This window comes from Mus pahari, chromosome 19, assembly GCF_900095145.1.
Source record: "Mus pahari chromosome 19, PAHARI_EIJ_v1.1, whole genome shotgun sequence".
Classification (NCBI taxonomy): domain Eukaryota; kingdom Metazoa; phylum Chordata; class Mammalia; order Rodentia; family Muridae; genus Mus; species Mus pahari.
This window is the reverse complement of record NC_034608.1, coordinates 1,954,904-1,978,681: the sequence shown is the minus strand read 5'-3', so window position 1 is coordinate 1,978,681 and position 23,778 is coordinate 1,954,904. Positions and strand designations below refer to the sequence as shown.

Sequence of the window (23,778 nt, the reverse complement as noted above, 5' to 3'; positions counted from 1 at the left end):
AAAGAAGAAACATGGAGGGAGGGGGAGGGAGGGAGGGGGGAGGGAGGGAGGAGAGAAAGAGGGAAGGAAGGAAGGAGGAGATCTTTAAAAATCAAAATAGAGTTCAAGGCTAGCATAGACTACATAAGTTTGAGGTCACCTTTCACTGCATGGGGCCTTGTCAGAAGGTAGGAAACGAGGAGTGAGTGGAAAGAGGCGAGGAGGAGGAGATGGCCACAAAAGTGTCCTGACTTATCCAGTCACAAAACCAGGCCCTAGAGTGAGTTGAAGGCTCCAAAGAGCCCTGTCCTTAGTGCTGCCGAAAGCCCTCTTTGAGCTCTTTTTCTCCCAAACATCACAGCAACTCGGAGGAGTTTGCTTCCGTCCGGAATCTTAACTGAGCTGCCGCTCATGAGTCGCCTCCTCCTCCTCCCCCCCCCTTTTTTTAATTGGATATTTTCTTTATTTACACTTCAAATGTTATCCCCTTTCCGGGTACCCCCACCCCCCACTCCCGAATGAATCTCATTCTTGACACAGACTTAGAAAACCTCCCATTCATAAACTGAGCGACTACCTTTTGCACCGTGAATTGAAAGTAACCTCAGAAACGTTACAATCTTCCATGCCTTGAAGTTCACATAAGCAAACTTCGGGCTCACCTGCAGTTAGTTTTAAAAGGGGATTTGGAAGGCCGATCATTATGACTTAGAGGCAAGCAGATTTCTGTGAGTTCGAGGCCATCTTGGTCTACAAAGAGAGTTCTAGGCCAGACGGGAACACATAGTGAAAACATGCCTAAACAACAGAAAGTGGGGAGACATCGGAATTCGTCGCTAGGGTGTGGCCGACCTCCCAGCTGCAAGTTCAGTCAGCCTACGCCGAGGACTGACGGGTATTGAAGACGTTTTGCGGGATTCCGCCTTTCCTACCCCGCCATGGCCCCGCCCATCTGCCCGTTAGGATCCCGCCCCTCAGCGACCTGCCCCGCGCCTGCGCAGCGCCGCCAGCCCGGCCCCGCCCCGCGCGGAGCAATCTTTGCCCTCGAGGACCGGGCTTAGGTACAAGATGGCCGCCGCGCGCCCGGATCCCTCGATTCCGAGCTCACCGACCCGGGAGTCGCCATCCCCGGAGCCGCCGGACCTGGTGCGGGCGACGGAGGGGTCTGGGCCGGGGGTTCACAGCGAAGAAGATCGCCGGGCAAGGGGCGGGGTCAAGGCGGGGCCTAGGACGATTGGGCGGGGGAATGGTGACACTCCGGGGCGGGGTTTAGGGAGGAGCCTGTGGGGAATGAGGAGCGAGGCCTGGTTGAGGCGGGTCCTGAAGACGGCTTGTGTCTTGGGCTTGGTTGGGTCCTGGGAGAGGACAAGGGAGTTTATTTGCATAAAGAAGTGTGGCGTCTTAGGAGGGGCGGGGCATCAGGGAAATTATAGGGCTAGTGGATGGTTGGGAAGGTGACCCCAAAGGAGAGCTATAATCCGGTCAACCGTGTGGGGATGGCATGTGATGATACAAGAACTGCCTGCCTTACAAATGCCCAAGGGAGGAGAAATGGATGCTTCGGGTGACTTTAGAACTTCTAACTAGTAACTGAGAATATTGGTTCATTCAACAAACATTTAAAGCTTCAGGGGGCCAGAACGGACAAACGATTGCGTCCTCTTGCAGCTTGCAGTCTTATGAGGAGAAAAAGTGACGATAAAGAGAATTTATTGTAATATGTCCTATAAGAGAAATAAAAAGTGCACTCAAGAGTGGGGGGTGGAGCGAGCTAAATTTAAATGGCAGAAGTCAGCTGGGTGCCGGCTTATGGTTACAATGTAGTCAGTGAGATCAGCAGGATCCAGATCATGTTGGATATTATAAGAAGGACCCGAGGTTTTAAGTACAATTGGAGGGCTTGGAGTGGCGAAACGTCATGACCTCATTTACACTTTCCAGGGTCCATGTAGGGCGCTTTAGAAGAGGTGAATAATGAGGGGCAGAAGCAGGAACAGGGATTGCCTTTGAGTGGTGTTTTTCATTCTAAGGGGGGGGGGCGGGATTATGAGACTTTTAGCTAGTACAGAGGAGAGGTACCTCCGTGTCTGTGGTATATTTGGGGCAAAAATTCTGTATCATGGATAACAGGGTTAAGAAACCAAGGGATAAGGCTGGAGAGATGGCTCAGCATTTAAGAGCACTGGCTGCACTTTTCAGTTCCCAGCATCCGCATGGAGGCTCACAACCACCTGTAACTCTATTTCTAGAGGATCTGATCCTCACTCCTGGCCTCCATGGACAGTGACATACACGGTGAACACACATGCAGGCTCTCGCACATAACATAACATGAAATACTTGGGCTTGATGGCAAGCACATGCCTTTAATCCCAGCACTTGGGAGGCAGAGGCAGGCAGACCTTTGTGAGTTTAGGCCAAACTCGTCTACACAGCAAGTACCAAACCAGCCAGGGTCTACATAGTGAAACCTTGTCTCTAAGTAAGTAAATAAATCATTAAAAAAAAAAAATACAGTGGACTTCAGAGGAAAAAACATTTTAAATTTTATTTTTCATTTATTATATGAGGAGAGGGTGTGCGTGTGTGCCATGGCACAGGAATTTGGAGGTCAGAGGGCATCCCCAGAAAGTCCATTCTGTCTTTCCACCCTATGGGTCCCAGGGATCATACTCAGGTCGTCAGATTTGGTGTCTTTACCCACGGAGACATCTTCACAGCCCAAGCAAGTGTTTGAATAAGTGGAGGCATTCCTGAATGAAGAAAGTTCTCCAAGCAGGGTCCACAGCCTCCTGTTTTTCTTCTGCTCTCTAGGTCCTGGTGCCTGATGGTGGCCGCCCTGCCACACCCCCAGGTGACCTCATCGAGATCCAGGTGGTAAAAGTCACAGACACCACATCGGTCCCTGAGCCCCCAGAGCCAGGATCTTTTCATTGTGCCCTGTGTCCTGCTGCCTTCCGTCTAGTCTCAGAGCTGCTGTTTCATGAGCATGGCCACCTGGCAAGCGTGGAGGGGCTTGGGCAGGGCAGGGATCCTAGCCGTTGTCATGTGTGTGGCCACAGCTGTCCAGGTCCTGCTAGCCTGCGTGCCCACTACAGCTTGCACACGGGAGAACGGCCTTACCGTTGCTCCCTCTGCCCACGGGCTTTTAAGGCCTTGGCACCTCTGCTCCGGCACCAGCACCGACATGGGGTAGAGCCAGGCACCTCTGGAAGGCTTCTACCCACAACAACAACCGGACAGCCGAACTCAAGGGTGACCCAGGAGAGGTCGGAGGTGGTGATGGCTGCAGCAGCTGCGGGTGCTGTGGTAGGCAAGCCTTTCGCGTGCAGGTTCTGTGCCAAGCCCTTCCGACGCTCCTCAGACATGCGAGACCACGAGCGGGTGCACACAGGGGAGCGGCCCTACCACTGTGGCATCTGTGGCAAAGGCTTCACACAGTCCTCTGTGCTGAGTGGTCATGCCCGCATCCACACAGGCGAGCGCCCCTTCCGATGCATGCTCTGCGACCGCACTTTCAATAACTCCTCCAACTTCCGCAAACACCAGCGCACCCACTTCCATGGACCAGGGGCTGGAGTGGGAGAGTCTAGAGGCCAACTGAGATCATCTTCGGTGTCCCAAGAATCAGGAAGTAAATGTGGGACAGAGAACACTATGGAAGAAGGGTGTAGAGAGACTGTGAAAGTGAATGTGGAGGTTGACCAGTAGGCTGGACATAGGGAGCATATTGTAGGAGAGGTGGGTGGGTAGAGGCAGAGGCCAAGGAGAAATAATGAGCAGTTGGAGTTAGATGAAAAAGGAAACCTGGTTCTGGTCTCCCAGGAACCCATGCTACACTTGAGACTCAGGAAAGAGGTAATTGTGTGTCTGTGGGTGCCCAGATATATCTGAGAATACACAGGCAGCTGGCATGGCAAAGGCCTGTAATCCCAGTATACTAGAGGCTGAAGCAGGAGGATCGTGAGGTCCAGACCAGACCAGGCTAGAAAGCAAGACTTTATGCACCACCACCTCTGGTCCAATGAAATGTTTTGCCTACCTCAACTGGATTGCCCTGGTCCCGGGATGCCCACCGGGTCATCTCTAAAGGGATGCTGGGATACCTTCCCCTCAAAACCAGAGAGTACCTAGACCACATCTCTCAGATGAGAACCTGCTCATAAAGACTCACTCTAAGCTCCGCTCATTTCTCCACCCTACCCTATAGTGGTCTCTTTAACCCACTAAGTTCTTCTGCAAGCAACTGAGAGCACACACTACAAGCAGGCAATCACTTGGTATCCCTTTAAGCCTTAGGCTCAGAACTTGTCTACAAAGAAACTCCTGACCTCTCTATTCTGCACTCTGAAGTAGGCATCTTCCTGCTTAGTCCTGGGCAGTTCTAAAGCAGGGTTAGCTGATGACCACTTTGGTGGGCCAGTACAGGGTGTAAAGTAAGAAATGACACTGTGGTAAGGGGATAAAAGGACTTGGGAGTTAGAGTATGGGGTAAGAGTGGGGACTTCCAGTCTGTTCCTATTAAAAGACTTTCTGAAAGGCTTCTCTGTTAGTCTTGTATTCCAGTTCTCTGGGTAGTTATCCATTTTCTGGAATGGTGAGTGACCAGGCTTGGGCTGCTAGGAGATGTCTATTTGGTTGTGTTGTAAGAAGTTTGGTGCAATGAGGTGATGTTGGAGGTTGGTGTACTTACTCAAAAGGGTCCCTAATTTTCTCATGGAGAAGATGTGTTGCTAGTTCAGTCCTTGTTCATCCAGCATCCCCAAGAGACAATCCTCGGATGATGCATAATAAAAACTCACCAGCTCCTCCAAAGAAAGGAGCCTGCTTCCCAAGACAACAGAGTGTCTTAGCTTTCTCACATGGATCCTTGCCACTAAACAGAAACTCCTTGCTGCTTCCAGAGGGGACTACCAGCACAGTGTCTGCAGATAAGTGGTCAGATTCAAGGAGAGGTGAAATATAACAACTGACACTCTGGCTCAGTGTTCAAGTCAATGAGAAGGGGGACTGGAAGCTAAAGGAGTTTGTATGCTCTTTCAGAAGAGGGCAGTGCGGTTGGGGATGCAGTTCAGCTGCTAGAGTGCTTTTCTAGTTCGCACGGTGTCCTGGGTTCAATCTCCAGCACCACAGAAGCCAGGCATAATGGCACATGCCCCCTCCCTTTGTATATGGAAACAGGAGGGTCACAAGTCTGTCGTCTCAGGGAAGAGGCTCATGTCGCACCTGTCTCATAGGAGCTATAGGCATTTAATGGTTACCTGGAGAGGGGGACCATAGTCCTCAGTGGTATAGCTACTGGTTAGCTGCCCCTGCTCAGGTAAACAAGCCTTCCAACCCATGTTTATACATGCAACCCTCACTAAACTTAATGGGTCACCAAGAAGATAAAAGACACAAAAGTAAGACCGGCTTGTTGGCAAGAAAGGGCTCAGCATGATAGGGAGAGGGATAAGAGCATAGTGAAGGTTGTGGATACAACCAAAGTGTGTGTGTGAGTGTGTGTGTGTGCGCGCGCGCGCGCGCACGTGCGCACGCATGTATGTGTGCACGCGCGTGCATGTATGTATGTGTATGCGTGTGTATGCGCACGCGCATGCATGTATGTGTATGCGTGTGCATGTGTATGCGTGCGTGTGCACAGATACAGATGTGTCAAAATGAGAAGACAAATGAAATCTGGGGCTGAAGTAACAGCTCAGCAGTTAGAGCACTATGGTCTTCCAGGTGACTGTTGTTTGATTCCCAACACCCATATGGTAGCTCACACCCACCTGTGGCTCTAGATCCAGAGGATGCAATGTCCTCTTCTGGCTTCCATGGGCACCAGGCACCAAGTGGTGCACAAACATACACGCAGGCAAAATACTCATATACCTAATTTCTTTACATTTTTTTAAAATCTAGATTTAAAAAAAAAGTTCAAGATTAGCCAGCTATGGTGGTGCACACCTTTAATCTCAGCACCAGAGAGGCAGAGAGGCAGGTGGATTTCTGTAAATTCAAGACCAGCCTAGTCCACAGAGAATTCCAGGAGAGTCAAGGGTTACATAGAGAGACCATGTCTCAAAAAGGGGGGAAATCAACCCTATCTTTACCTACAAAGCAAGTCCATAGCTAGCCTAGACTACATGAGACCATCTCCAGGAAGTCTGCAGACTGTGTTAAGTTCCTCACGTATGCTCTCCCAGCCTACTGGAGTGTGAATATCATGTCCGATCAATTCATCAGTCTCCCTAGCGCCCAGGTCAGGGCTTGGCAGACAGGAGGCTTCCGGTGTTTCCATGGTGGCTGAGAGCATCATGGAAGGGAGTCTCGGGGTCTCAGATCAGTTCCTGAGAGGGCGACTTCCCTGTTTCACTCAGGCTAATGCCTGGGACATGGCAAATCCTCACTCAACCTAGGTGAAAAGAGAGTGATGTGAGGTGATGTGTCCAGCCAGTCAGTGGAACCCCCTAGGAACAGCAAGGACAGACCCCAGCGGCCCTGTTGATACCATTTATTGTTCTCTGCTCTGTACAAGCCGCGTCTGTCCCCTCCCCAACCCACCCCCAATCCAAGAGCACCCAGACCCCCACCTGTGCCCTCCCAACTCTTCATAGTCCACTGTCCAGCCAGATCCCAGAGGATGTGGAAAGGGTGAGTAGTTCAAACCCATCTCCACCACAGAGTTCACTGGAGCCAGAATGCTGCTGGGTGGCAGATGAGGTTTACAAAAGAGGACCTACTGGACAGAGGATCAAGTCCAGTGTCTGACAGATGAAGAAGGAAGGGCCAGAATGGCCTGGGATTGGAGCAATTTAATCTTCAGTTTGTAGGGCATGGGGCTGGAAGGAAGCTAGCCCACCTGGGATTCTTTAGAATGGGTGACAGTAAGGAGGGGTGGGGAGAGTCTGACCAGCAGCCCCAGAAGGGTAGAGTCCAGAAGGGAGTATCTGATTGGAGTGGCACATTGAAACACCCTGGTCAGGGATCCTTTGCGGCCAAGGCGCTTCCCCCTGTTCCGGGCATCCCAAGACCCTCAGCCTTGTGCATCAGGCGGTGTTTCTTCAGACCATAGGTGTTGGCGAAGCCCTCCCCGCAGGAGGAGCAGCGGAAGGGCCTGCCGCCCTGATGGGCAGCCAGGTGCTTCCGGAAGTAGCCAGGATCCTTGAAGGCCTTGAGACAGGCAGGACAGCGCAGCTCGGGCCGCGGGGGCTCGTGGGCACGCTGATGGCGTAACACGGAGCTCAGGTAGAAGAAGCCCTTGCCGCAGTGCTCACAGCGGTAGGCGCGCTCGCCCAGGTGCAGCCGCTGATGCTCCAGCAGGTTGGAGCGGTAGCGGAAGGTCTTGCCGCAGGCGCCGCAGCGCTGAGGCCGAGCCACAGCGTGCAGCCGCCGGTGCTCCGCTAGGCTAGAAGACTGCGCGAAGTGCTTGGCGCACACGCCGCACTTGAAGGCGCGCTCGCCCGTGTGCACCACGCGGTGCTGCCGCAGGTACCAGGAGCGCAGGAAGCCTCTACCGCACACGCCGCACCGGTAGGGCCGCTGCTCTGTGTGACAGCGCTGGTGGCGCATCAGTAGGGCCGCCTCCCAGAAGCGCTTCCCACACACTGGGCAGCGGAAACCCCGTTTCTGCCGGTGGCTTCGGCGGTGCAGGAGCAGATCGTACGCGCCCGCAAAGCTCTGACCGCAGAGGCCGCAACCAAGGGTCCGGCGCACCAGGTGCACATACTTATGAGTCACCAGGCCCAGGAAATGCTTGAAGCTTTGGCCGCATGTGGCACAGCTGAAGCGCTCAGCGCCTGAACTGGTCCCGCCACCCGATCCGGCCACCGTCGCCCCACCCGCATCCTCGCTGCCCCCAGACACCCCAGCCAGCGCTGCCACAGCCGTCCCCACCTCTCCGGCCAGTCCGTTGTCCAGCACGCTGGATGCATCGGTGCCGCCGCTGCTGCTGCCGCCATCAGAAGACTGGGGGCCACTGGATGTTGGCGCTAGAAGGCGCTCCGGGGCAGCCTGGTGAACCAGCTTGTGCCACATGAGGTTCTCGATGAAACCGAACGTCTTGCCGCAGGCGTCACAGCCATACGGCTTCTCTGACATGTGAGCTTCCTTGTGACTCATGACGTGGAAGAGATCCGGGAAGTGCTCCCCGCAGTCTGAGCAGGCGTAGCTCAGGTCGGCCGGCCCACCTGAAGTGCCTGCAGCTCCCGGTCCACAGGCCCCAGTGGTCCCCTGGCCGGTGGCGAGGCCTGTGGCTCCGGCCAGGGCGCAGGGCAATTGGAGCCGATGCACCTGGCGGTGGCGTGTGAGGCTCTGCGGGTAGCCGAAGACCTTGCCACACAGCTCGCACTTGTAGGGCCGCTCTCGGGTGTGCACCACGTGGTGCTTGCTCAGATGGAAGGACTCTCGGAAACGCTTCCCGCACACCGGACATTGGTGGGGCTTCTCGCCGGTGTGGATGCGCTCGTGGCGCTTCAGGGTCTCGCGGCGCCCAAATGCGCGCCCACAGATGCCACAGCAGAACGTCTTGCTGGGGCCGCCCGCACCCGGGCCTCCAGCACCACCATTCCCCGCACCGCCAAGCAGCAGCGGATGCGCGCTGAGAAGTGGGACAGGCACCGCACCATACACCACAGCCGCTGCGGCCGCCGTGGCTTTCTCGTCGGTAGTGGATGGGTCCGCGGGCAGGAGGTAAGGGCCTGGAGGGAAGGGAGGTGGTGGCTGTGGGACAGAGGCAGCCCCGTCCTTGGCCGGCTCGGTGGCCACGGGTGGTGCGTGGGCAGCCTTGTGTCGCAGCAGGCTCTGAGGCGCAGAGTATGTTTTCCCGCACAGGTCGCAGGGGTACACAGGCCGCGGGGTCCCGGCCGCTGCGTGGGCTGCCTGGTGCTTGAGGAGGTAGGAGGCATCGCGGAAGACCTTGCCACAGATGCCACAGGGCAGGCGCAGCAGGTCGGCTGAGTGCGTTTTCACGTGACGCTTGAGGCTCTCCCTCCGGTTGAAGCTTTTGCTGCACACGGAGCAGGAGAAGGGTTTCTCACCCGTGTGGATGATCTGGTGCTGGTGGAGGTGGCTAGGCTTCTTGAAGACCTTCCAGCAGAGGGAGCAGGCAAATGGGCCATCACCGCCAGTAGTGGCCGAGGGAGGCATGGCCACCCCCGGTGGGGCAGCAGGGGTAGTGGTCCCATCAGTGGAGGTGGCAGGCGTTGCAGGGGTGGCTGAGGGGCCAGAGGACACTGTGGCGGGGTCAGAGCTGGCTGTGGCACTGGCTGTGGATACCGGGAGGCCCAGTGAAGGAAGTGCGGGCCCAGGCTGTGGCGTACCCCCAGTTGGTGTTGGTGGCACATCCTTGTGGCAGCGTCGGTGGCGAATGAGACTAGAGACATGGTTGTAGGTGCGGCCACAGATGCCGCATTCGTATGGTCGTTCCCCGGAGTGCACTAACATGTGCTGGACCAGATGTGAGGACTGTTTGAAGGACTTCTGGCAAACACCACACGGGAAGCGCCGCTCCATCAGGTACTTCAGCCTTCGGAAATAGCCCTTGTCGTCCTTGGTTGGGTCGCAGGCTGGCCCAACTGTGGGCCCAGGCGGGGTCTGTGAGGGTGTGGTAAGTGGCCCTGGGGTCCCAGTGGGAGTGCCCAGTCCTGATGCTACTCCAGGCCCAGGTGTGGGCCCACCACGTTTCAGGTTCCCGAACAGGTGCTGGTGTCCAGAGAGGTCGACTATTCCCCATTGCGGAGCAGGGAAGGCAGCATCAAAGAGTGGAGGGGGAGGCGCCCCGAAGGTGGGTGGCAAAGGCGGATCCATCTTCTTGGCTTGGGAAGAGGATGAGGAAGACGAAGATGAGGAAGATGAGGATGAAGATGATGATGAAGATGAGGAAGGAGCCTCCGCCTTGGGTTTGAAACTGGACTGGGGTGGGTAGTCATATTGGGGTGGAGGAGGCTGGGGTGGGGGCTGGGGCGGGGGCCCCGGGGTACAGGGCAGGGCTGCCACTGCCTTGGCGTGTTCCCCGTATAGCTCCATGGGCTCAAAGCGCTGGTGGTTGAGGAATTCCAGGAAGTCAAATGGGTAACTCTGGAAGTGGACCCCGTCCTCGCCCCCGATGCCGCTGCTCCCGCCACCCCCGGCACCGCTGCCTGCCTGGTTTGCCTCCATCTCTGGTCGGTGGAAAGAAGGGAGACCCTGTGAAGAAGAGGATGGGGACTGAGCAAAGAGAGCCCGTGAGTAGCAAGCAAAGGGAACTAGATCCATGTCTCTGCACCAACAGCATTCTCTTAGCTCGCCTCTCATTCCACCCATACATCTGCTTTCCTCTAACCTGTAATAACGCAGGGTCATGGCTAGCCTCCTCCCAACCTTACCTCCATCTTTTCTGGATCTTCACACACCTCCCTATTCATCCTCAGACTGTCTTTATGCACCTGCTTTCTCTTCCAGGACTAATTCCCCAAGGACCTGGGAGGTGGGGTGGTGCTCAAACTCTCCTCTAAATGGATTCCCTCCATTCCACTCCCCATACCTTGCTCTGGTCTCAATCCTCTGGTTTTGCCACTGCAAAACGAGGATAAAAATAGCTCCTATCTGAGTGGTTTAGACAGCGGCTTCAGGAACCAAAACGCCAGCTTCAAACCTAAGCCTCCACCCCCAATCCCCTTTGTTGTTCTTTGCTTTTAGACAGTGTTTCTCTGTGTAGCCCTGGCTATCCTAGAATTCACTCTGTAGACTAAGCTGGCCTTGAACTCACAGAGATCCACCTGCCTCTGCCTCCTGAATACTGGGATTCAAGGTGTGGGCCACCATCAACGTGTGTGTGTGTGTGTGTGTGTGTGTGTGTGTGTCACACAACCATTGTAAGTGAGGGCAATTCAAGCACTCCAAGTCTGAGGCAACCTTGTGGTAGTTGGGGCAGAGGGAACAAGGGCTAGGACAATCAGGATCCATCAAGCACAGGGCTGTTGTGAAGATTCGGCACTTTAACATTAACAGGTGGAAGGCTCCTCCTGGCACCCTGTAAACACCCATGGTAATATATGGTAATGCCTTCTATTCATTGTTAGTATCATTTCCAGTATCAGAAATAGGAAAGCCAATACTGTGGGGAGAGGGAATATTCCTTGAATGCAAAGTAGGAAGGGAAATCTACTTGCCTAGGACAAGCTGGTTACAGCAAGAGTGCCTGCATTCCTAGAAGACAGCTCAAAGCCATGGTATACACAAACAGGTCTGGGTTCTGAACTGATCTCTGCATGGGCATTAGAGGGAGAAATGCAGCATTCATCAGCAGTGTGCATTCCACCCCATGCTGTGTGTGCTATTAATGATGACATCACATACCTGGGCTGACCTGAATTCCTGTCCTTGGATAAGGAGGGCTTCTCTGAACACCCCCGGCAGGCAGGCACTTTCTTGTACCATCTTTATGGTGCATTTTCCACCCCTGCTCTGTGTCTGTCCTTCTGTCTGCACTAGAAGCTAACTCCTGGAGTTCATTTCTGTGTTCTCAGACCCAGGAGTCCCAATGAGTTTTTGAAGAATCAATGTGAAAGAGGCTACTTTTTGCCCATTATTCCTTGCCCCTGCAGTCCTGGCTCTGTACAGCCCTCATCTTCCTTACATACTATACTAAAAAGCCAAGAAGCCATGGGGGAGAGGATGTCTCCCCCTCACCCCTCAAAGCCCAGGACCTTTTATTTTACTCAGTCTGTCTGGATAGCTCTGTGCACCCACAGGTGAAAGGTGTCTCCACCCTACCTCTACTCAGAATTAGATATTTTCAGTATCCAGTTCTGAGTGTTCTGGGACCAGAGTCAACATCCCATGCCCTTCACACTCCCTCTAATCTCCAGAGGAACCAAAGGTGTAGCAACCAGGAGATTGCATACAGAACCTAAATGAGGGACTCAGCTGCCAAGGAGGAAAAGATGTAGTATAAGGATGCAGGAAGTGCCATGGAAGGGACAGGGACAAAGGTACTGGTTTTGCTTGCTTCCATTAGCACCTTTCCAATGTTTCCACTTCTCATCAGGTTCCCATTACTACTCTTAAAGACATTTATTCTCTCCATGGACAGATGAGAACACCAAAGCTCAGAGAGATCTGGTAAATTCCTCCAAGTCTCTAAAGCAAGCCTGCAGTAGAGCAATTGGCTTGATAGCCAGGAGAGAATCCCAACCTATAAAGAAGCTATATCCCCCCCCCCCCCAAACAGAGGGAGTATAGGTTAGAATTATACAAAAATTAGGGGTGCTCTCTGGGCTATTTATCTGGGGGTCTAGTGGGAGGTGTGAGAGTTACTAGTCGATAGATTCTGCCAGACATGGTGATGCACATCTATAATCCCACCCTTTGGATACCTGAGGCAGGCGGGCTTCCAAGCTAGCCTCATCTACACAGTGAGTTTGAGGCTAGGTTGGGATACATGAGACTGCCTCATAAGACACCAAATTCTGTGGATTCCTTGTCTGCCCTGGGACATCATTCCCCAGAAGTAGATGATACCTCCCCGAGTCCCATTTAGGTTTCTGTCCTTTTACTGTCACCTGTAGCCTATAATCCAGTTACTTTTACCACAGTTAGTGCCACCAACATTCTCTTGCCACATGTTTACTAAGGCGGCGAGGACTAAAGTAGCCTGTTCTATTTGCCATTATGCCCCAGCACCTACCACAGTGCATATGTGGACAAGGTGTGGGTACTTGACAAATGTTTGTTGACGTGTTGAGCTTAAGCAACATCTAGCTTGCTCCCTCGCCTCCGAGAGATCCATGAAGAGACCAAGAGGGAAATTAGAGAATGTTTTGCATGAATGAAATGAAAACACAGCAGGGTGTGGTGGCACAGGCTTGTAATCCCAGCACTCACGAGAGAAGCAGTAGGAAGACCAGGAGTTCAAGACTAGCCTCAGCTACGCAGAGAAGTTCAAGGCCAGCCTGAGCTATAGAGGACTCAGTCTCATAAATAAGTAATAAATAAGAAAATGAAAACACAACATACCAACACAGAAGAGACACAGCTAAAGCAGTGCTCAACGGGAAATTTATTACTGTAGATGTCTATATTGATAAATATTTGCTGAATAATATATGAGGAGCTAGGAAGACAGCCCAGCAGGTAAACATTTGTCCAATAAGCCTGGCAGGTTGGGCTCAATCCCCTGAATGTGCATTTAAAGTGGGGAAGAATGTAGTGGTGCACATTTGCAATCCCCCCTCCTCCACAGCAAGATGGCAGGCAGAGACAGAAGCAATGCTTAGGACCAATTAGCCCAGCAAGCAGGAAGGTGAGAGCTGACGACCAGGAGTTGTCCTCTGACTTCCAATACGCATACTGGCAAGCACACACCCATGCTCACACAAAATCAAACAGATGAGACTGAACTGTCTAGGCCCTCCTCCCTATAGAGGGGGATACTTAACACAATGGAGTTCATATGTCTCCCAGAAAAGGAATTCTATGGTCAGCAGTATTCCACAAGCAGTAGGGGTGGCCACCAGGAAAGTACACACTAATGAACACAATTTATTAGGTCCAGAATAATCCCCACTGGGTAATAAGACATTTTTCCTTTAGTGGACTTTATATGAGTACACTGTAGCTGTCTTTAGACACACCAGAAGAGGGCATCAGATCCCATTACAGATGGTTGTGACCCACCATGTGATTGCTGGAACTTGAACTCAGGACCTCTGGAAGAGCACTCAGTGCTCTTAACTGCTAAGCCATCTCTCAAATCTGACTGACGTCTCGTAAAACATTATTTACTATGGATGTGACATGTGTGAGGGAGGGTGCATGTGAAGTGAGAGGACAACTCTGGAGTTGCTTCTTTCCTTCTACCTTTAATTGGATTCCAGGAATTGAACTTGGGTCACCAGTCTTGCATGGCAAGCACTGTACCTACTGAGCCATCTTGACAGTCCTGTACCCAAGTCTAAAATTGCTCCTTTTAGAAATACTTATTTTGTATGTGTTCTCCCTGCAAGCCTGGGGTGGAAGCCAGAAGAGGGTGTTGGATCCCAGAATCTGAGTTACAGGTGGTTGTGAGCCAGCATGTGGATGGATTCTGGGGTCCTCTGCAAGAGCCACAAGTGCTGTTAATTTCAGACCAGTCTCTCTTCAGCTCCAAATGCCTATTTTCTGAGGTGGCATGTGTCAGGGAAGGGTTTACGAAATTATGATGGAGGAGACTCCCTTACCACACACACCAAACCAAAGTTCCACATAAACACAGCAAGTTTTAATAGGACTGAAGAAATGGTCCAGCGGATAGAGGATAGAGCATATGCCATACACGCCAGAGGATCAGAGTTTGGATCCCTAGAACCCATGTAAGTGTTAGGTAGGCATAGCCGCTCTCTGCAATCCAGCACTTACAGCAAAGGTCCAGCTAGTAGCCCAACCTGTGTGCTTCAGATTCAGTGAGAGCCCTTGCTCCAATAAAGTGGAAAGGGATCAGGGAAGACACTCATGGTCAACCTCTGGCCCCTACACAAGTATACACATATGCACATGCCATGCACGGGGGGGGGGGAGTTTTAACAGGTCATATCTATTTTTTTGACTCTTCTAAATCCTCCTCCCAACGAGACAGGATGGGTAGAATCACTGCCTCAGAAACACCAACTTCAGCCAAGGAGAGGCGGCACACGCCTTTAATCTCTGCACTTGGGAGGCACAGAGGCAGGCAGATCTCTGTGAATTCAAGGCCAGCCTAGCCTATAAAGAAAGTTCCAAGACAGCCAGCGATACACAGAGAAAACTGCCTCAAAATAAGTAAATAACAACAAAAGCCATTGAGGAAGAGACTGGAGGTCACTGAGCTAAATGGAGGTGAAGGGAGATGGTGGGATTCCAGATGCTGCACTCTTCTTGTGATGTGTTGCCTTTCAGTATCTCACTTCCAAAGTAGAAGGAAGCAGGGCCCTCAAAGCACTGTGTGCCGGAGACAAGACCTGTCTCATCCTCTCCTGCCTCCTCGTCACATCTGTTTGGCCCAAGTCCAGCACCAGCCACTGGCATTCACTGAATTCTAAGTATGGTGCTTGGTGCTTGATATAGTATGTCCCATTCAAAACTCCCGACACTGTCAATAGTGTATCTATCCGCTTAGCTATACCGGACCCTGACGCTCCTGCTGAAAGCCTAGTGATCCCATCTCACTCAGTAAACCCAATGTCCTTCCAATGACCTACACAGGCCCCCACAAGCTTGCAGCTGTTCCTCCAATGTGCTGGCTCCATTTCTGTTCCGTGGCCTGTGTTTCAGGATTGTAGCTTCTGCTGGCAAACTTAACACCCCCATACTCTCCTCCCCTTATCTCCTTCCTGTCTCTGATTGTTGTCTTCTCAATGGGGCTCTGAGCAATGGCTGCCACCTGTCACCCAGACCTATACTCCCTAGCTAGTTTCCCACTAGATCCCTTGCTGTCATAGAATGTACCTCTCTGTATCCTGCCTTTCTGATCACATTTTTACTGGCCTCCCTATCTGATGCCACGCTCTTTTTTCCCTTTTTCATCTCTCACATGCATACGCACATGTGTGCATGTGCATGCAGACTCAAGGCTGACGCTAGGGATGACCCTCACTATCTCTTCACAGTAGTCATTGAGCAGGGTCTCAATCAAACTCAGAGCTCACAGATAGGGCTAGTCTTATTAGCCAGATTGTTCTGGGGATCCTATTTCTGCCCTCAGACACTGGGATGACAGGTGGACCTCCTAACTGGCTGGCGTTCAGATGGGTTCTGGGGATCTGAACTCTGACCCCCATGTGTTCATGGCAGACGCTTGTAGTCACTAAGCCGTCCCCACAGCCCCAGGCTTTGTGTGAACTGTCCTTAGGACCTAGGGCAGTGCCTAGCTTGCTAATCACTGTCTTTTTGTTTCGTTTTCAAAATAAAAATTACATTCATTTATTGTGTACATATTTATTGTGTGTGTACACATGTAGAGGTGAGAGGACAACTTACAGGGGTCAGTTCCCTCCTTCCACCACATGGGTTTTGGAGACTGAACTCAGGTCTTCAGGCTTGGGAGCGATTTACCTGCTCAGCCATCTCACTGGCTGCTTGGTAAATATTCCTGAATAAATAAAGCAATGAGGCTGGGCAAGCGGGGTGAGAATAGCCATGAGGCTAGTAAAGTCCACAGCTCCCATTCTTCTTCACTCCACCCCGCAAGGTGAGGAAGCTCTCAGAGCGGCCCCCATGGTAGGCCACAGCAGTCTAGGACCAAACTTTCTGCTCTGTGCTTTCCCTGAGGAACACGATGGCATGAGACAGCCCACACGTGGCTCTTCCGACATCCCGGCTCCTATAACTGTCCTCGGGTGTTTTGATTGTGTGTGTGGTGAATGACTGCATGTGAGGGTGTGGAGGGCAGAACTGTATTCTCCTTTCCTCCTTTCTTTCATTGAGTCTGGAGCTAGGCAATGAGCTCCAGGAATGCTCCTGTCTGTCTTCCCAGTGCTGGGATTACAGGCTTACAGGCATGTGCCTCCATGCCCAGAGCTTGTTTTTGTTTTGTTTTGTTGTTTGTTTTTGTTTTATGTAAGTGCTAGGAATCTGAATTCAGGACAACACTTTATTGACTGAACTATGTCTCCCACTCCCACATATCTTGATTTCTAATGTCTGCCTCTTCAACATAGCACTCTATGTGAATTTTTGCCCATTTTATTCTCTGTATGAAGTAGATGCTTATTAAACAGGTGTTGAAAGTGGGAACAAGGAACAAGTGAATGCAGGAAGAATCTTATGAGTTTGGTAGTGCTGACCAAAAGCCAGGCAATTTATGCCAAGGCTCTTTTGGATCAAGCCTTCTCCAATTGTGCTCCAAACTCACTGCTACTCTCCCACACCACATCACTGTTACCTCTGGACCTCGGTTATCAGCTGTTCCCAGATCTGTGAATGGCAAGATTAAATCTTGTGCTTAAGCATTCACCTCTTAGCTCACCAGACTCTCAGAAAACCCACAGAGCAGCGCTGTTTCTGATCTGCCTCTCAACCAGGCTGCAAGCAAGCACCCTGTGAAATGAGGGCTCGCTGCATCTCTCCCCTTTGAAACTGCAAGGCCTGGGTATAGAATGGCGGTGTTCATTCAGCGAAGAATAAAACCTATGGGAGAAGATGTAAGCAGAGCCAGGTCTTTCCGAGGAAGTTTGGGGACAATGTCAAGAGACTTGGCCAAAGATGGGGTCAAGAGCCGCTGATGCTCCAGGAAGGAACATTCTCTGCTAACTTGCACTGTCCTGGGATTGCAGAGGCCAGGATGAGGGGAGGGAGGGAAGTGGGCGGGAGTGTTTCACGAGAACCTGATGCTCACCAGGCAGATGTTTCTCCCTAAACGGGTAAAAGGCCATGGTATTAAAGAATTCTGGAGGGAGCTGTCCCACTGGGGGCAGGGGGTGAATTTGAAGAGGTCTTTTGGGGGCAGTTGCAGGAAGGGGTTCTTAAAATGCACTTTTAGCATGGGTCAGAATAGAAAATGTTTTTGCACCCACAAAAAAGACATGGGGGAGTGGGTTGTGTGTGGTCAGACATAGTAGGGGGCAACTCTAGTCACAAAGTACTAATGCTACACCCCCTGGAAGCAATCCTACAGTAGATAGGAACAGAGGGCTCCGGAGCAGCTACCCTGTAAGCATAGCAAAGCCGGTGGCAAGGGGAGGATCTCGTGGAGGAAGCTGAGGAGGCGGTAGGGGAAGGATTCTTGGGGGGCCCTGGCACTTGAGAGGTTCTTTACTAATGAAAACGAGCTGGTAGCCATCCCACGGTATTAGGGGGCATCCACGGGTAAGATCTCTGGAGTGATCTTGTAGGGGACTAGTGGTTGGGGATCCCCTGCCTCGGGCCCGGCAGTGAAGCACTGACATTCTGGGGGAGGGGGGTTGCGTTCTGGGGACTGCGGCAGGGCAGGGCGAGGCCCCCCGCCCCGGAGGAACCCGGGTCCCCGGGCCGCACACCCAGTCACTCACCGGCGCTGGGGTCTCCGCCGGGAGGAGGCTGAGGAGGCGGAGGAGGTGCCGCCGCTCCGGGGAGACCCGAGGGCCCAACCGGAAGTGCCGCCCCTTCCCCCCCAGCTCCCCACCAGCCCCGCGCCTCCTGCCCGGAAGCGGAAGTCGCGCCCGTTCCCCCAAGCGCCGGCGTGGAGGATGGTGGCGGAGGAACGGGGAAGGGAAATTACGCCGGCACTAGACACGGGAGGGGCGGGGGACAGCCAAGGCTGCTTCCGGAGGGCGAACGGGGCCTAGCGCGCATGCGCCCATTGCGCCCGCTTCTTCTTAGGGCACCACCCACAGACTCCAGGCTTCCGGTTAGGACGCACCCTAGACTCGGGTCTCACGCTTAAGTCTCGCCTCCTAGGCTGGACCACGCCCATCTATGAACGTCCTGTTATAGGCCGGTCGGATTCCTTTTTCTGCACCTCCGATTAGTTTGTTCTATTCTTCCTTTGCTCCAAATCTCTACTTTTGGAACTCCATCCTCTCAGACGGGTCACAGCTACAAGCCACGCCCCCTTCTAAATCCTGCCCCTTACACACACACACACACACAAAACCTTTGCACAGCCTGTTGCATATAAGGGACATCGGTTTTCTTTTTGCTGTTGTTTTTTTTTTTTTTTAAAACTTTTTGATTTCTTTTTGAGACATAGCCTCACAGTGTGGTCAGGGTGGCCTTGAACTCCTGTATAGGCCAGAATGGCTTCAAATTTGCAGCAATACTATCAGAGCCTTCAGAAATCCTGGGATTATAGTGATGGACTCTTTAGTAACTCGTATGTAGCCCTGCCTCGCACCCTGAAAGCATTCCTTTAAAGTTAGTTGTTAGCAACCATTGGCATCAATTAGCTCGATGCTCTTTAACTCTTAGCCCAGACTTACTGAATAGAAGGCGTTGGGATGGATCTTAGGAATCCATTCGAATTGAAACACTTCTGACGCACTCTTAGATGGGAACCACAGCTTTGGCACACTTTACACTTAGCCACTCGGCTCTATAAATCTTTCTTAACTCAGCCCCATTACACTACAGACAGCTAAGCCTAATTCTATGCAGCCAAGCGCTCCCTTTTTGGTACCTTTTTCTTCCCTCTCCATGGCCTGAATGACAATCATGTCTAACAGTTAAGCCTTAATATTCTGCTTGGGAAAGTACTTCTAGGTAACCGTTGTTTACGGAGATGTTCCTATGAATGCCTGACTTTCCTTGTAAGCCTCTAGCTAAAAGAGCTCTTAACAACAACAATCTTGAACTCTGCTTCATTTTGAAAGTACTTCCTTTAAGCTCCACCCTTCAGTTAAATGCCATTCATTCCCTCTAAATTGCTCTCTGCCAGCCAAGCCTAAATTTCTTTGATCCTCAGCCCAATTTTCAGCTTCCTCTTAGGCTGGCAGCGCCAATCTACGTTTTTACTGCCGAAGTTGTGAACCTCATCTCAGCCCTACCGTCCCCTCAAGCTCACACCCTTCTCTCTAAATGCTATCAGATGGCTGGTGCTGTTCACCCTCAACTCACACCCGCCAGCTGGCCACTGACCTATATATACATCAAGCCCTCAACTTAGTTTTTCCTTCCAAATAGGAAGTCCTCTAGAAAAGACATGGGAGCAAAAAGTATCTATGTAGAGTTTGGGGGAATTTAACTAGGATGGAGCCATGAGTCACGTTTGCATAGCAGGTTACATTTTCTATAGTACTTGTCTGATGAAGGTCAGACTGGGCAAAGGTTTGTTCCAAATCATCGGTTCTTTGGCACCACACTAAGGAGATGCGTGAGATGGGGTTCTCTCCACTCACGCACACATAACCACTATCAGGCAAGGCAATGGAGGAACTCTGAAAAGGACAGGCACCATGACTGAACACACACTGGAAGTCAGTAGGCAGGGATTTATTTCCACAGCCCACGCCTCCCAGAGCTTGTCAGTCCACAGGAGGATGCCCGATGGCATCAGGACCCAGAGGTTTAGGTCCCTGCTTTTGATCCCCTTCCATGGTGGGAATACCACCAGAAACAAGGGTGTCTTGGCCTTCTTGCCTGTGCCCAGCACCAGCTGAACCCCCCGATGTAAACCCAGACAGGGGAGAAGTGGTGGAGGATATGGGCCAAGCAGGCTCCTTCCCTTCAGGACTCTCCTCCTGTACCCCTTCTTGAACAGGGACGCCCTCGTCGTCGTCCCACAGCGGTTGGGTTCTTGGGTTTGGGGGGCACAGGCGCACAGGCATCCCCACAAGCTCTGGGTGTTTGCGTTTGTAATGGCGCCGGAGCGTATTGGCCTCGGTGAAGCGCACCCTACATGAGGGACATTGGTAAGGTCGCTCACCAGAGTGGATGCGGTGGTGATGTGCGAGCTCCCCTGCCTCTCGGAAACGGCGAGGGCAGAGCACACAACGGAAGGGCCGAAGGCCAGCATGGATGTTACAATGGCGCCGCAAGTGGCTGGACCGTTTGAAGGTCTTGCCGCAATCTTTGCAAACGTGTGGCTTCAATTCTGAGTGTGAGATGCTGTGGCGCTCCAGGTCAGAGAGGTAGGGGAAAGCTCTCAGGCACACGGGACAGAAGTGCGGAGCCCTCTTGGAACCAGAGCCCTGGGGCCCATCTGCTGCTGACCCTTCAGGAACTGTGTAAGGAACACCCTGATCATCGATCAACAGAAGATCGCTGCCGCCACCGCTGTCCACTGGTGCTGTCAACGGGGTTTCCTGCTCTGATCTGGGGGGACGGGGACGGCCCCTCTTTCGAGGGAGGGAGGAGGACTTGAGAGTCCGATTGGAGGTGGTGGCTCCCCCTGCAGGTCGGCCTCGGCGGCCCCGGGGAACAGGAGGCAGTAAGGCCAGAGGTTTTTCTTCCTCCCCAGACAAAGTTGAAGGCAACGGGTCTGAGCTGGGGTTGTCCATTGAGCAGTGGGGAGCTTGAGTCTGGGTACTGGAGCCGGCTAAGAGAAGAGAGGGGGCGGTGTCAGTGTGGTGAGGGTCTAAGCCCCAGTGTACCCCAGTATCTCACCTATCCCTTCTAAAGACTTTTGAGATTCATATAACAAGACAGTTCTGTGTTAATAAGACATACTGACTGCCCTCCACCAAAGGGTATCTATCCCATAACTTCTTAACCCTTCCTTTGGACCTAGGCTTTCTTTCATGGTGGTTTGAATAAGAATCCCCCTCTACCCCCAGGGTTCTATGTTTGAGTGTCTGGATCCATTAGTGGAACTGTTTGGGAAGGATTAGGAGATGTGGCCTTGGTGTGGTGGGTGTGGTCTTATGAAGTAAGTGTTTCACTAGAAGTGAACTTTGAGGTTTCAAAATCCCACACCAAGCCAGTCTCCCCCTCCCTCAAACCTATGGATCAGATGTGAGCGCTTAGCTACGGTTCCAGTACCATATCAGCCTGTTGGTCACCATTCTCCCAACCAAGATAGATGATCAAGAACTAACCCTATGAAAAAATATAAGCAAGCCTCCAATTAAAACGCTTTCTTTATAAGTTGCTGTGGTCATGGTTTTTCATCACAGCAACATAACTACAAAAAGCCTTTAAAGTCAAACAAGCCAAAAATAAATAAAATTTTTGAAAAAAATCCAGCTAAGAATGTGGACCATGAAACAGCCCATCAAATTCCGGGCCACAAAGGTCTCAAAAGGCTCCTGCTCCCCACGAAGATGGGGAGGCAGGTCTAGCCAAAATCTATTGATTTGTGACAGATATATATGTAAGTTGCTAAGAATCTGGGCTTGAAGTCATATACCCAGAAATCAAATGCTGAACCTGTCCCTTCCTTTGCGTGACCTTAGCCAAGATCCTCACTTCTCTGAGATTATTTGTGTCTTTTGTAAGATGGAACTCAGGGATTTTTTGTTGTTTATTGGTTTGTTTGATTGGTTTTACCTAACCCAGATATGTATGCTGTGAACATACTACACAAAAGAGCCAGCACAGCCCTATTCATTGGCCGTTAAGCCTCACAGCAACCCTTTGAGGGAACATTTTCAAAGGGTTTCATTTGGATCCAGTTTGGCCAATGATTAGCATGTGATTCTACAAGTGGCTTAGCCTGAGTGTGTTTCCTTCTCTGTAGACTCAATATACCAAGGTTGTAGGGAATGAGGAAGCTTCAAAAATGTCCTTAGTGCACAGCCTAGGAAACAGAAAGTTCCAGGATTTTCCTTAGTGCCCACAAGATCCCAGGATAGTAGGAATTGAGTGTACTTGGGGTCAAAGGCCACTACAGGTGCAGCTAGCAGCAGATGCTGTGGGGGGGGGGACCCTGCACCCCTCTTTATATTATTTTATTGTTTGTTTGGTTTAAAGTTTTGTGTGTGGTGTTGGCTATCCTAATCAGGGCCTCACATACTGGGCCTGAGCTACACCCCCAAAACTTGCACCCCCTTTTAATATGCACACAGCATGAGGTCCACACAGAAGCAACTTGTCCAGGATCACATGGTTCGCACGACGAGGTGGCCTGGACAAGAAGCTGAGTCTCTGGAACATACCTATGAAGTGAGAGAGTGGCTCTTCGACCCTCCCCCACCCACAAGTCCGGTACGACGCGTGCCTGTCAGGCGCGAGTGGCCCAGCCCGCAAGCGGGGCGGGCCCTCAGGGTACGGTGGCCAATGAGCGGCGCGGGGACATGGGTGGCAGGGGCTGCCTAGGAGGGGGGTCTGCGCGCGCGAGCCCGGACCGCTCGGCGGGGCGCGAGGTCGACGTGCGCAGGAGAGAGCAAAGGAGCTGGGAACAGGTGCCGGGTGCGCGCTCGGGCGCGCGCGTCGGGACCACCCCCTCTCCCCCTCCCCCCCCACCCGGGCCCCCCGCCTCTGGGTACCTCATTTGCATGCTGCCTGGGCTCGCGTGTGTACGCGCGCGCGCGCCGGGGGCGACGGGGCCGAAGCGTGGGAAGGGGCGGGAGAGAGGGGGCCCAGCCCCTAGGCGGCGGCGGGGCGGGGGTGGGGGGGGTGGCGGAGCGCGAGCTGGACCCCGCCCCTCGGTACGGAAGCCGGCGGCCCCTCCCGCCCCCGCCGCCAGCGCCCGCGGGGAACAAAGAGGATGCCCTGGGTCCCAAGGCCCGGACACGCCAGCCTGCCCACAAACGCGCCTGCGTTATCCGTCGCCTTCGTGTGCCCAGTGACAATGCACAAAAAAAAAAAAAATCCCCAACCACCTGCAAATGCCTTTCCTCCCACGAAGCATTCCCAACCCGGTGACCCAATCAAATACGGGGACCGGATAGACGAGAAGCGGGAAATGGCTGCTGAGTGCCCCTAATTAACATGGCGCCCACCAGCTTCAAAGCGCCAGGGAGAGAAAGTAGGGAAATGGTGCTCGGTGTTTCCTAACTCTGAACAAGTTTGACCACTTGGATTTTTCTCCCTCTCCCGGCATCCTTCCCAGCAGAAATCAAAGACTAGGAAAAAAAAAGAAAAGAAAGAAAAGGAATCTTATCTGAACCCATCTATGTTAACTCTTTGTAACCGGACCGTGGGCTACGAAACGCTGCGCGCTGAGCGGACTGCCCTTAGTCTATATGGCGCCGCCGGTAACTTAGGCCCCGCCCCTCCCCTGCCCTCAACAAAGATGGCGCTAGCCTAGCTTCCTTAACCTCCGCGGCTGGGACCAGGAAAGGGGAAAAAAAAAAAAAAAAAAAAAAAAAAGAGGAAAAAAAAAAAAAAAAAAAAAAAAAAGCCGGAAGGGCGGGGTGGGGGCCTGATAGCCGAGCCAAGGGGGAGGGGGAGAGCCGAGGCGGAAGTCGAGGGGCCCCTCAGGTGGAAGTGACGCTGACCCCGCTGCCCAAAATGTCGGCGCCCAGA

General features: G+C 52.6%; 3 protein-coding genes across 6 annotated transcripts; 1 reads left to right on the top strand and 2 right to left on the bottom strand.

The window, feature by feature from the left end:
- The first annotated feature begins 1,019 nt into the window (after positions 1–1,019).
- Positions 1,020–5,215, top strand: Znf784 (zinc finger protein 784). The gene is made up of 2 exons (XM_021218790.2): positions 1,020–1,125; positions 2,794–5,215. Exons 1-2 carry the CDS (start codon positions 1,048–1,050, stop codon positions 3,688–3,690), a joined length of 975 nt encoding a protein of 324 aa, XP_021074449.1. The 5' UTR covers positions 1,020–1,047; the 3' UTR covers positions 3,691–5,215.
- A 704-nt stretch (positions 5,216–5,919) lies between these two features.
- Znf865 (zinc finger protein 865) lies at positions 5,920–18,230 on the bottom strand. 4 transcript variants are annotated; one of them, XM_021218789.1, is made up of 3 exons: positions 17,946–18,230; positions 7,861–10,149; positions 5,920–6,379 (listed from the first exon to the last, which is right to left on the bottom strand). In XM_021218789.1, the coding sequence occupies exons 2-3, from the start codon at positions 10,120–10,122 to the stop codon at positions 6,371–6,373; spliced, it is 2,271 nt and encodes a 756-aa protein (XP_021074448.1). In that variant the 5' UTR covers positions 10,123–10,149; positions 17,946–18,230; the 3' UTR covers positions 5,920–6,370. The 4 variants fall into 4 exon arrangements, with proteins under 4 accessions (XP_021074448.1, XP_029387604.1, XP_029387603.1 ...); XM_029531744.1 differs by having other exon boundaries at positions 5,926–6,379; positions 6,558–10,149; positions 17,946–18,017; XM_029531743.1 differs by lacking the exon at positions 17,946–18,230 and having other exon boundaries at positions 5,926–6,379; positions 6,558–10,634.
- Positions 18,231–19,848: 1,618 nt separating this feature from the next.
- Positions 19,849–22,883, bottom strand: Znf524 (zinc finger protein 524). The gene is made up of 2 exons (XM_021218791.2): positions 22,797–22,883; positions 19,849–20,908 (listed from the first exon to the last, which is right to left on the bottom strand). The coding sequence occupies exon 2, from the start codon at positions 20,868–20,870 to the stop codon at positions 19,896–19,898; it is 975 nt and encodes a 324-aa protein (XP_021074450.1). The 5' UTR covers positions 20,871–20,908; positions 22,797–22,883; the 3' UTR covers positions 19,849–19,895.
- Positions 22,884–23,778: the final 895 nt, after the last annotated feature.

Excerpts from the sequence above, each read along its gene's own strand:
- Znf784 (XM_021218790.2), top strand. The coding sequence starts at position 1,048 with ATGGCCGCCGCGCGCCCGGATCCCTCGATTCCGAGCTCACCGACCCGG. Across the intron at positions 1,126-2,793 it reads CCCCGGAGCCGCCGGACCTG|GTCCTGGTGCCTGATGGTGG; the intron begins GTGCGGGCGACG and ends TCTGCTCTCTAG.
- Znf865 (XM_029531743.1), bottom strand. The coding sequence starts at position 10,305 with ATGACCCTGCGTTATTACAGGTTAGAGGAAAGCAGATGTATGGGTGGA.
- Znf524 (XM_021218791.2), bottom strand. The coding sequence starts at position 20,870 with ATGGACAACCCCAGCTCAGACCCGTTGCCTTCAACTTTGTCTGGGGAG.